Source organism: Onychomys torridus, chromosome 6, assembly GCF_903995425.1.
Source record: "Onychomys torridus chromosome 6, mOncTor1.1, whole genome shotgun sequence".
In the NCBI taxonomy this organism is placed as follows: Eukaryota; Metazoa; Chordata; class Mammalia; order Rodentia; family Cricetidae; genus Onychomys; species Onychomys torridus.
Window position 1 is genome coordinate 35,323,773 of NC_050448.1, and position 12,335 is coordinate 35,336,107.

General features: G+C 35.9%; 1 protein-coding gene across 5 annotated transcripts in view; it reads right to left on the reverse strand.

Moving 5' to 3' along the window:
• The window catches only part of Nbea (neurobeachin), a 551,973-nt gene that overhangs the window by 405,128 nt on the left and 134,510 nt on the right, over positions 1–12,335 (reverse strand). For all 5 annotated transcript variants that reach the window (XM_036189952.1, XM_036189948.1, XM_036189950.1 and 2 more), the window contains exons 15-18: positions 11,601–11,663; positions 11,412–11,509; positions 10,177–10,269; positions 4,885–4,993 (exon numbers count right to left, since the gene is read on the reverse strand). In XM_036189952.1, coding sequence (XP_036045845.1) covers positions 4,885–4,993; positions 10,177–10,269; positions 11,412–11,509; positions 11,601–11,663 — 363 coding nt within the window. The remainder of the gene's footprint in view (positions 1–4,884; positions 4,994–10,176; positions 10,270–11,411; positions 11,510–11,600; positions 11,664–12,335) is intronic.

Sequence of the window (12,335 nt, forward strand, 5' to 3'; positions counted from 1 at the left end):
GAACTGTGCAAAACCTGGAAGGGAACCAAATATGGACCACAGTTTACATGAAAAAAGGAGTTGGAATTTGCTCTAGATTATTTTGAAAACTACAAAAATATATATAATGATGATGATATACTATCTTTTATATGTTCCAAAAGTTGCTTTTCTGAGTTTAATAATGTTGATGAATATTTTAACATAACTATAGCTCCCATGTAAGAGACACAAGGCCCTGCTGTTTATGCCCATAACAAAGACTCCACAATTCACTGTCTCTTAAAATTGTGAGCTAAGAAATGTTTTTCTAATAAGAAATGACAGATGCACAGTATTATTTTTAAAAAAATAAAATTAAAGTGAGATCTGGTAAGTCAAGTCCTGTGGATATGTTCTGTATGCTGTGAATGTGTTGCTCTGATTGGTTGATAAATAAAATGCTGATTAGCTAGCAGCCAGGCAGGAAGTATAGGTGGGACAAACAGAAAAGAGAATTCTGGGAAGTGGAAGGCTGAGTCAGGAGACGCTGTCAGCCACCACTGCCATGAGAAGTAATACATAAGGTTCCAGTAAGCCACAAGCCACTTGGTAACTTAGAGTAATAGGAATGGATTAATTTAAGATATAACAACTAGATAGCAAGAAGCCTGCCACAGCCATACAGTTTATAAGCAATGTAAGTCTCTGTGTGTTTACTTGGGTCTGAGTGGCTACAGGCCCCAGCGAGACTGGAGAAATCTCCAGCAACAGTCAAGTGTCATGTGAATCACTGTTGAGTTACTGCACTACCATGATTCCTAATGAATCAGGAGGGGCTGACAAACACTGCTGTAGGGAGTGTCAAAACCAATCAGCATCAAGCCAATAAAACTATACATGGACCATAAAATTTGCATCTCATATAAATTTCCCAATGTTGCATATTAGTCTGCTTTTGATTATTTCCAACCCTTAATAAGATAAAAATATATCCTTCACTTGTGTATGTTTGCCAACACACTACAGAAGCAAGGGAAGCTCACTGAAGACAAAATGAAGAAAGTAGAATTCAGAAGAATATACAGGAACAGACCTGACATTTTACTGGCATTTTTAAGGCTGCGTATGTGCAGGTTACTTTGTGTCGTGGTTTGAATGAGAATGGTTTCTGCGGCTAATATATTTTCATGTGAACTCAGCTAGTGAACTGTTTGGAAAGATTAAGAGGTGTGGCCTTAATAGAGTATGTGGGGCCTTATTAGAGGAGATGTGTCACTACAGGTGGGCACTGAGGCTTCAAAAGACCACCAGTCAGTGGCACCCACTTTCTGCCTGCAAAGCTCTCAAATACTGCTGCAGAACTGGCTTGCATGCAGTCATTCTTCCCACAATGATAATGGAGCTACCCTCTGACACTGTAAGCAAGCCCTCAAGTAAATGTTTTCTTTTATAAGCATTTTGTTGACCATGGTATCTGTGGTGGTGTGAAAGAAAATGGCCCCTGAAGAGAGTGGTACTGTACCATGTCTGCCTACATGCTACCATGCTTCCCATCATGATAATGTACTGAACCTCTGAAACTGTAAGTAAACCACCTCAATTCAATGTTTCATTATAAGAGTTGCCTTGGCCATGGTGTCTCTTCACAGCAATAAACCCTAACTAAGATAGAATTTGGTATCACGACTGGGGCATTGGTGTGATAGGCCAGACCATGTTTTTGTTTGGAGGAATTTGGACTTCGGTACTTTGGGTAATAAATGTAGTGGAATGAATGCTTTAAGTGCTGCTTAATGGGCCATTCTAGTAGGAGTGTGGAAGACAATGGTGCTTAAAATGATTTGAACTGTGGGGATCAAGAGTTTCAGAGGAGAATATTAGTATGTAGTCAAGAAATCATTCTAGTGATATTTTGGTGAAGAATGTGGCTGCTTTTAGCCCTTGTCCAAAGAGTTTCTCTAAAGCTAAAGTGAAGAGTATTGGTTTAATTCCTTTGGCGAGAAAATCTCAAAACAATCTAGGGGTTATTAGTGGTAACTCTACTGAAGATTTATAATGAAAAGGAAGAAACTGAGCAGGGTAAATTACAAAATGTAAAATTTAATGATAAAAGGAGGAAATAGAAAAACGTGAAATAGAACTAAATCATGTATTCAAGGAGATACACAGATTCAGAAATGGAATAAAAGGAGTGGTGACCTCAGGGGAAGAGCCCACCCAGCTAAGTTTCTAACTTGTGAAAAAGAATTATTGTGTGGTGGTGCACACCTTTAATCCCAGCACTCAGAAGGCAGAGGCTGGTGGATCTCTTGAGTTTGTGGCCAGCCTGGTCCACAGAGCAAGTTCCAGAATAGCCAAACTAGGCAGTGAAGGGAACCATCATAAACAGAAAGTTGGTGAAGATGTGACTGAACAACGGGCCATGTTCCAGTCCCAGCAAGCAGCAGAACTTGGCAGCTTTGGCCACATGGTTATGGCTTTAGAGTTAAGGATAGAATAAAGTGGTTATATATTTTTGTCCCAAGATGAAGGAGAGTCTCTGAGGCCAGGCATGTATCAGGAGTATCCCTGACTGGAGGCCTAGAGAGGTTATTGCATGAAACTGTGAAGCTGAAGGCTAGATTGCCTTGGAGACCCCAAGATGTAGAGATGCCAGAGTTGTGTGATACCGACTGAGGAGAGCTGCTAACAGGGAATAGAACCAGCCCAACAGAAAGAATTGTGTTGCCGTCAACAAAGATGAATACAGTTAGAGATCTAAAGAGCATTTTGATATCAGACATGGAGATGCAGAGTTTGGAGTTTGCCCAGCTGGTTTTCAGTCTTCCTTTGGTCCAATATTTCCTCACTATGCTCCCTTCCCTATGTTTTGGAATGATAATGTATATCCTGTGCCATTATATGTTGGAAGTCTGTGTTGTGGAATATTACTTTAACTAGGCAAAGATATGTTATATTTGTTTATGCTGTAGAATATTACTTTGATGGTGTAAAGGTCTGTTACATTTGTTTATGCTGCATTTGTTTAATTATGAAAAGATGTGTTGCTACTTCACATTGCCTGCCTAAGGCACCTGACTGGTCTAAGAAAAAGCTGAATGGGGCTGGGTGGTGGTGGTGCATGCCTTTAATCCCAGCACCTGTGAGTTCAAGGCCTGCTTGGTCTATAATGTGAGTTCCAGGACAGGCACCAAAAGCTGAACAGAGAAACCCTGTCTGGAAAAAACAAAAAAGTTGAACAGCAATAGTTAGGCAGAGAAAGGACAGGTGGGTCTGGAGAGCAGAGAAAATAAATAGGAGGAATCTGGAGAGAAAAGAACAACAAGAGAGAATGAGGGAGAAAGAAAGGCAGACGCCCCTGGGTAGGTCAGCCAGGTAGCTCCCAGCCAGCTAAACACAGATATACTGAAAGAAAGGTAAAAAGCCTTGAGGCAAAATGTAGATAAAGAGAAACAGATTAAAGTAAGAGCTAAGCTAAGGCCAAGCATTCAAAACAAGTAAGTCTCTGTGTCATGATTTGGGAACTGGTTGGTGATCCAAAAGAAAAAGCCTGCTACAAATATGTGATTTGCTTTTTGATTTTAATTTCACAAGAGGATTACAGTCAAGAGATTGCCATGAGTCTCAGAAGAGACTTTGTACTTTGAAACAACTTTGAGACTGTTACAGGCTATGGGGACTGTTGAAGTTGGACTGAGAAACATTTTTGCATTATGATATGGCAACTAACTTTTGAGGAGCAGGGAATGGAATGTGGTGGTTTGTAAGAAAATGACCCCCAAAGGGAGTGGCACGTTTAAGGAAGTGTGGCTTTGTTGGAGTAGGTTTAAGGAAGTGTGGCTTTGTTGGAGTAGGTTTGGCCTTGGAGGAAGTGTCTCATTGTGGGGGTGGGCTTTGAGTTCTCTTACATTCAAGATACTTCCCAGTGTGAAAGTCTATTCCCCACTTGTTTCTGATCAAGATGTAGCCAGCACCATGTCTGCCTGTATGCCACCATGCTATCTGCCAAGATAATGGTCTGAATCTCTGAAACTTTAAGGGAGCAACCTCAATCCAATGCTTTCTTTTATAAGAGGTGCCTTGGCTACGATGTCTCTTCACAGCAACAGAACAGGGACTAAGACACTTTGTAAGAAGGGTTGAGAGGGGGATTCTAATGGAAATGGTGAGATTTTTAACATAATTCAGAACATAACTTTTACAAATAATTCTTACCTACACTTCATCTCAATGTCAACTCTATCTTAAGGTGGGTAGTTATTGCATATTAGAAATGGAGGAAAGTACTGGATACGGAAGTAGAGCTAATATTCACAATATATGTGAATACTGCCTGTGTGGGAAGACTATGAAGCAAATCAGCACACCTATACTCAAAGAAAAGTCCTAGAACAACACAGGACAAGTGGAAGTGTTTCTAAAGAATATGCATTTGTCTTAGTTAGGGTTTCTATTGTTGTGACAAAAAATTATGACCAAAACTAACTTGGGGTAAAAAGGGTTTGTTTCAGCTTACAACTCTCAGGTCACACTCCCTCTCTGAAGGAAGACAGGGCAGGGACTCAAGGCAAGAACTGAAGCAGAGGCCATGGAATAACATTGTTTACTGGCTTGCTACCCATGGCATGCTTAGCCTGCTTTTATATATATATATAACCTAGGACTATCTGCTGAGAGGTGGCACAGCCCACAGTGGGCTAGACCTTTTCACATCAACCACTAATCAAGTGTCTTCCCACAAGCCAATCTTAGGCATTTTCTCAAATCAGATCCCTTTTTGCAGATATGTCTAGTAGACAAACACTAACAGCACAGTATCCAGCCTCATCCGTAGTGACTGGGATGTTCTCTCCATCACACACAAAGAGGTTCCTAGCACACACACACACAGAACTCTCGTCACGGTTTCTTTCTGTACTTTACCTCGTAAAGTGTGTTGTATGTGGTGACAGTAACAGTGTTTGTATGCAGCATCAGTCTTTCTCCAAGAAGAGTGAAGAGACTGTGAGTATGCATAATTTCAACTTTTCGCCTGGAGAGAATGGAGGTAAACACTTACAAACAAATGCAGAATCATACAATTATTTTATCAACCTTCCTCTGTAAAAAGCAGCAACAGTTCATAACACAGCTAGCTATCTGCTAATAGCCTACAACTTTATTTAAATAGTTCTAATGAAAATCCTCCATAAAATTAAAATATGAGACATATTCAAATTACATAACCATATATGATGATTGGCAGATATTATTTCCAGATTCTAGTAATTATCTAGAAGGTTTTTATAATTTAACCCTAATCCACAAAATACATCATTCCAAGTCTCTAGTATGTTCTGTAGCAAATCTTAACATTAAAACAATCTAAATGATGGTAAAAAGTGAACATGTACCCTTGATATTGGAGTCAAAGAGAAAATAATCCTCCATTTCATCAGTGCTTAATTCTACAGTTACCCACAGATTAACCACTGCTCTGTTTACTTCCACTGAACTCAATGCTCCCCTCCTGTCTTGGTATGAATGTGCACTGTCTCCTGTAGGTTCTTGTATGGAAAGACTTAGTCACTGTCTGGGAAGATTGTAGAACCTTCAGAAGACTGTATCTATCTCTGTGTCCCCTCCTCCTGCACTGAGGTACACACATGTACCAGTATGCCCAGTTTTTAATAGGTGCTAGAGATCCAATCTCAAGTTGTCATGCTAGTGAGACAGGTACCTTACTGACTAAGCCACCTCTCCAATCGAAGACTCTTCTTAGAAAAAGAAGGAATTGTGTAACAGCAGGGCAGTCACAAAACAGTGTGCCTGTCCCTGATTCATACTCCTCATGTTCAAGAGTAACTGATGACAAAACTTTTGCTTTGGATTTCCATGTATGTCTTTATTCTTTTATTAGAGGGGCATAAATTCCTAAAGTTATACTTCTGTTTCTCAATTTATCAGTTTTTAAATAAATGGTTCTATATACTTACTCTCTTTCATAACTTTACTAATTATATTAAGATTCAAAGGTAATTTTAAGTCATTAAATTTCATTCCTAAATAACATTAGATGATCAAATTTCTTGTCAGTATATGAATTATATATTAAGTCAATTTCTCCTGCTTATATTCTTTCATGATGCCTCTAATATCTTGTTATCAGTAGCAATGTACATCTGTACAGCTAAGAAATAGTTCCCTATATTAAGAAGAGAATTACTTGAGTCATACATCATGAGTTACCTTTTTTTAAAAAAAAATTGTTAAAATGCCAGGCAGTGGTGGTACATGTCTTTAATCCCAGCACTCAGGAGGCAGAAGCAAGCTAATCTCTGTGAGTATGAGGCCAGCCTGGTTTACAGAGCAAATTCAAGGAGAGCCAGGGCTACACAAAGAAATCCTGGGTCCAAAAACCAAAAGAAAAAAATGTTAAATTGTTCTGCAAAATCCGTATATCAATATATAATTTCCCCAGTCATTGTAAAATTACCAGTGATGCACATTCTTGCCAACACCTACTAAAGTAAAAAGTCTTCAAGTCTGTCACCTCAATGAGTAGTAAATGATTTTTTTTTCTGGTGTCCTCTGCAATGACTTTCCCTTTTTTTTTTTTTTTCATCTTCTCAATTGTTTTCTGTCTTATTATATGTACAATATATTGTCCTTCATTTTTAATCTTCGCTTTTTTATAAGGTATCTTTTTTATGTACTACCAACCACCACAAATTTATTAACTTGGGTGTGTGGTTTTTTCTTTTTTGCATATTTGTATATTTTGAAAGTTTTCCCTGAATAAAAAGTGATACTAAACTATAATTTCTAAGGTTTTTGAAACTTTCTTTTCAAATTTCTTGCTAATAACTCTACTATCATAATACTATACACACTATAAAATTCAAAAATTCTGCAAGCAAAATGAGTGTTTTAAACAACGTACTGTGTTTTATGACTATCTCCACAATCCAGTTATACAGCATTTTCATCATCCTGAAAGTTTTGTTGGGCCCATTTACACTCAATCCTCATTCCCACTGCCAGTCCAAAGCAGCAACAAATCTGCACTGTAGACATTCCCCAAAGGAAGACCCTAAAATGTATAGCTTTTCTGTGTGTTATGGTTAGGGGGGGCCATTATATCATAGCATGTTGTAGTTTGTTAAGAAATTTCAATTGTGAGAAGTCACGGAACTGACACACTTTGGATTCCTTCAATTACTTAACTATAAATAATGGTACTGGGACTAGTCAAGAGTGCTGACAAACTCAAACATGCTTTCCCTTCTCTGAAGTAGACGTCTATGTATAGAAATACCAGGCTGAAGGCTAAGGTGCTTTCTTGCTTCTTAAAGAAATAAGAAAATTTAGAATATGGCTGGAGACTTTCCCTGATAGAAATCCTAAGAATTCAATAATTGTCTTATGTTCTGGGTTTACTTTCACTTGGTTCAATTATATTCAAATTTTTTGACATCCTTTTTGACCAGAGGATATTTATAAAGTTCACTCTTCAAGTAATCTCCATTTCTGTTGCTGATTCATTTAATCTGATATAATTTTGTTTTTGTCTGAGATGTCGTTTATTTTATCAAAGACTTCCTTAATGTCTCTGCAGTTTGTTCTATGTATTAAAAGTCCAATATATGACACACCCTGGATCATGATTCATGGCACTGTAAATCATTCTGCTGGATGCCAAGCATAAGTGGTGACATGGTGATTTCAGAGAGTGTTAGTTAAGGAAGGAAATACTTTTCATATCTCCAATAAATATGGCTTACATACTCACATTTTTCTTGGGATTTAAACTATAATTTATTATTTTTATATAAAATCGGCCTTCAAAATCTTTACTATTTTCTGAATATAAATTACTATTTCCCTCTTTCTATATTCATTTGTGAGTTTGTTTTGTTCTAAAGTTTTTGTAATCATGCTTGTCCTGTATTTCCTTTTTGTAAATTGACAGCTACATATAATTCTGTAAGTATTTATTTTATGTGTGTAAGTGTTTTGCCTTCATGTATGTTTGAGCATCATATGCATACAGTGCTCATGGAGGCCATAAGAGAGCACTGGAACCTCAGTAACCACAATTACATATGAGTGTGAGCCACTGTGGATGTCAGAATGGAACCTAGGTCCCCAGGAGAGCAGGCTGTCCTTAACTGCTGAGTCACTGCTCGAGCCCCACCTTTTAAATATGTAGATAGAAGAACTATCTGACTTGTGGTTTTGTTCCCACTTTTAACTTATTTCACATCTGTAAGAAAATGTCAGTTTGTTTCAACATTTTAGAACTTTCCACTGATGTCTACTACAACACTAGAAATTTTCACAAAGTTTTCATGGGCATGTGAAATATATCATGTTTTTCTTATACAGACACTTTTTGACTTTTGCAGACAGAGACAAGTGTAGTCAGTCTATCTCAAGGCTATAAATTACAAGTGGTTCTAAATTCTATTTTATTAATGCTCTAACCTTCAACATTATAAAATATACTTCATCTTTCCACAGTTATTGCTTTTTGGCTTGCAAGCTAATAAGGAGGTCACATATAAAGATCATGATTCTTACCATGTTTTGCTTTGCATTTATGTGGCCTTCTCTGCTCATTCTTTTGATCTTTATCTGTCTCAGTTATTTGAGTTTAGTACATATAAACAGACCAAGTTTTACTTTTGCAATTAACTATAACTTTTTTCTTAGAATGGTGATTTTAAAGTGTTTTACAAGTGATGTCTACTGTTATATATGCTACATTTTAAGTTACATTTCAATTTTTGATTAACATTTATTTATTACTTTTAAATTATATATATGTTTATGTGTCTCAGGGAGATAGGCACATGAGTGCAGGTGTTTAAGGAGGCCAGTGGCATCAGATTCCCTGAAGCTGGAGTTACAGGTGGCTGTGATCTACCTGAGAAGTATGCTGGGAATGCAATGCAAGTCTCATGGAAAAGCAGTACATGATCTTAACCACTGAGCCATCTCTCCAGTGCCCTACATTTCACTTTTAAGAGTTCTACTGTATGTATTTTTCTTAGTTTTATCCACACAGATACTCAATATTTTGAAAGCTTTATAATTTTGAAAAATACTTACCTTTCTAGTTTAACATGGAAAATAATGCTCCAGTTTTAGACAGCATTTCACAACTACCAATCACAACAGTCAACTGTTTGTTGTCACTTGAATTCTCTCTCACCATTAAAAGCTTAGACCTTTGACTTACTGACTTACTCCATGCTCCTATTTTCCTCAGTCTTCCCCAAGTCACTGTAGTTATTTTATTTCTGCATATTTAGGTCATAAAAATAGGAAAATTCTAGTCTTTCTATTAACTTAAATACTTGTTTAACTCTTATTTCTTTCTATTAAATTTATCCAGTGTTTTCCAGCAGTAATTAGTATTTTCCACTCATTCTAAATTGGCTGAACTCTGCACCAATTTTCCAAAGAATTATCCATAGAAACAATTCTCTGTGTGCTCATAAATTTTGTGGCAACATCCTTTTTTCTTCTACAGTTGTGTTTAGAGTAACATATGACCAGGGTTATTTTTTATTTTTTATTTAAACTTAGGCACCAGACAAAATTGGCAATGCTGAGATTTGAGAAAAATATCAGTCAGCCACGCTTAAGACAGTACCAACCATTTCCATTTGCATAGAATACATAGAAGATAGTCTTTAAAAAGAATACTTCTTTCTGTTCTGGAGAAGATGGTCAATAGAGGCAGCTTACAGAAAAAGAATTTGGGGAAATACGTTATTATAGGATGTACAATCACAAAATATCAATAGAGCTCATTGTTAGAAAAGAATAGAAATAATTTAAATATACTACCATGTCAAAGTGCAGGCCTGAGAATGCATCTCCTAGAGAACTCAATGTACACAGCATTCCTGGTCACAGAAGTTTTTATTGAAGTCATATAGATGTGCACTTTTCATTTTAACAAGTCTGTTTTATTATATTCTAAAAATTCGTTATTTATTTATACTAGAATATAGAAAATAACTATCCTACATAAATTGTGATCTTGTAGTATAATCTACTATTAATAAAACATTAGTTTATAATTATACATTTATTATTTTTATATTTTCCATAGTATACTGTCTATTAAAATAAATAAAATTTCATATGCTGAAAATGAAATATAAAACTCATGAAAATTTTCAGTACTCATTTCTGTAACTTATTATGAAAACATCAACTTACTTGTGACCTAAATGCTTCAAAAAATATCCCAGAACTTTCAGTGCTTGTACCCAGATACTTTCACTTTTAGAAGCCAATAATTTGTAGATGACCCTAAAAAACAAATGATCCTTTAAGCACCTAGCTAATATTACAAAGGAAACAATACTTTACATATACACTATAAGTGCTGCTTTCCAGCACACTGGACAAAACAAACAAACAAACAAACAACTCAATTCCTAGACACACACTTAGACCATACCCCCGCTTCTCTTAGGATTTTAACACCTCAACATGTTGACTTTATCCTTTCATGATCGCTAAGAGAACCATAGGCAGACACCTACCTTGTCATCTCTCTTAGGAAAATTTAGAGATTAACAGGGATACTATAGCAGGAGAAAAATCACATAGAAATCCATTGGTGAATGTTGACGGGATAGAAATACTAATAATCCTAATATACCTCCTTAGGTTCACTGTATTCACCAGAAACAATGGTTTCAGACCTTACAGATATATATGTCATATTATTAGCTGCACAGTTCAGTGGTGCATTATCACCAGGGCTTCTTATGTCCAACTAACCTAACAGCAAAATTGGGTCTGGATATCAGAGCCCCACCACCACAAGTAAAATAAAATGACAAGAATTAAATGAAATTTATTCTTTTTGCATTTTTTTTTTGTTTTGCTGAGACTGCAAAAAAATTTAAAAGGAAATCTGTAGGAGATAAATTGTAGGTTTAAGTTCATGAAAATTCTAATAAAGAAACTATGGTTCTTTTATTAATAATTCATAATTACCACAAATAGAGTCACTTTTCAAATTATTTTAGCTTTGGTTCTTGGTTCTACAATATTTTTCAAACCTGTAATTCCCACTACTAATCCACCACCCCTGCCTAGGACATCATCTCTACTAGTAAGGAGGAAAATATAGATCACTGATTCTGGTTGGTCTATTTGTCTGTCTCTCTCTCCATAATTCTCTTGCATCTTCTTTTTCTGAAATGCACCATGTTATTTATTGTGCTCGTGTAAAAATAAATAAATAAATCTGCTTTTCCCACTATGCAAGGCCTGCACTGTAGCAATCCTAATTATTCAGCTTCATACTTGTACAGACCACTTCTGTACAGTTCATAGCTCCCTGAGAATATGAGAACTGACAGCTTTTTCCTTTTCTCTCTTCTTACATTCATGGAATAATATAGGGTGCATAATTAATACTACTGCTATTATGATCATACCTTATTCCATTTCTTTGATCAAATGCTGGTATCATTGAGGCTGGGTGTTCTGACATTAAAGCCACTAATAACTGTAATACATCATGAATATTTTCATCCTGCATAATAAGATATATCAGCATTTATTTAAATTTTATAGAAAATCTTTAAATAAAATAATTAAAATGAAAGATACAAAATATGTTCTACCTCATGCATTGTAAGTAAATAATTTAATATACTCTGAAGTTCATCTTCTTTCACGCCCCGATCCTAATTAAAAATATTTTGTTAGTTAATTAAAATCTGAACTTAAGACTTTAAAGAAAGGCATCAAAATCAATGACATAAAAACATACAGAAACTTAAAAGCATTATGTTCATTAAAATCCCCCCAATGTTTCATAATTTAAATACTATTTTATTTCATTTAAAAGTAACTATTTAGAAAATTATAACTGTGTTTAATGTTTTAATATGATTGAAACTATTAAAACTTAGGGTCAGGAATGCTAGCATAAGTGTTCAGAATCAAATCTAAGGAAGCAGAGGCAGGTGGATCTCTATAAGTTCAAGGCCAGCAAAAACTAAACAAGACTGTGATAATTTCATGTTATTGTGCTCTTATTATCTATTGCTTTCATAAGCAATGGAAACTCAAGGGGGAGTGTGTGGGGATCACCTTGAATACTGTCATACAACTTGCCCCATGTACTGCCTTTAAACCACATTACTCTTGAAAATCTTCCATGACAAAATACTCTGCAATCTTAGCTAAAATGGAACACATGTCATTTTCTAGAATAAGGTTTTCTGTTCAATTTTTTTTCACATGTTCCTTATCTCAACTGGCACATCTCCTTAGCACATTCATAGCTCTTACCATCGCCATCTTAATATATATTTGAGCAAATTTAGGTGCAAAAAAAAAATGGTACTATTACA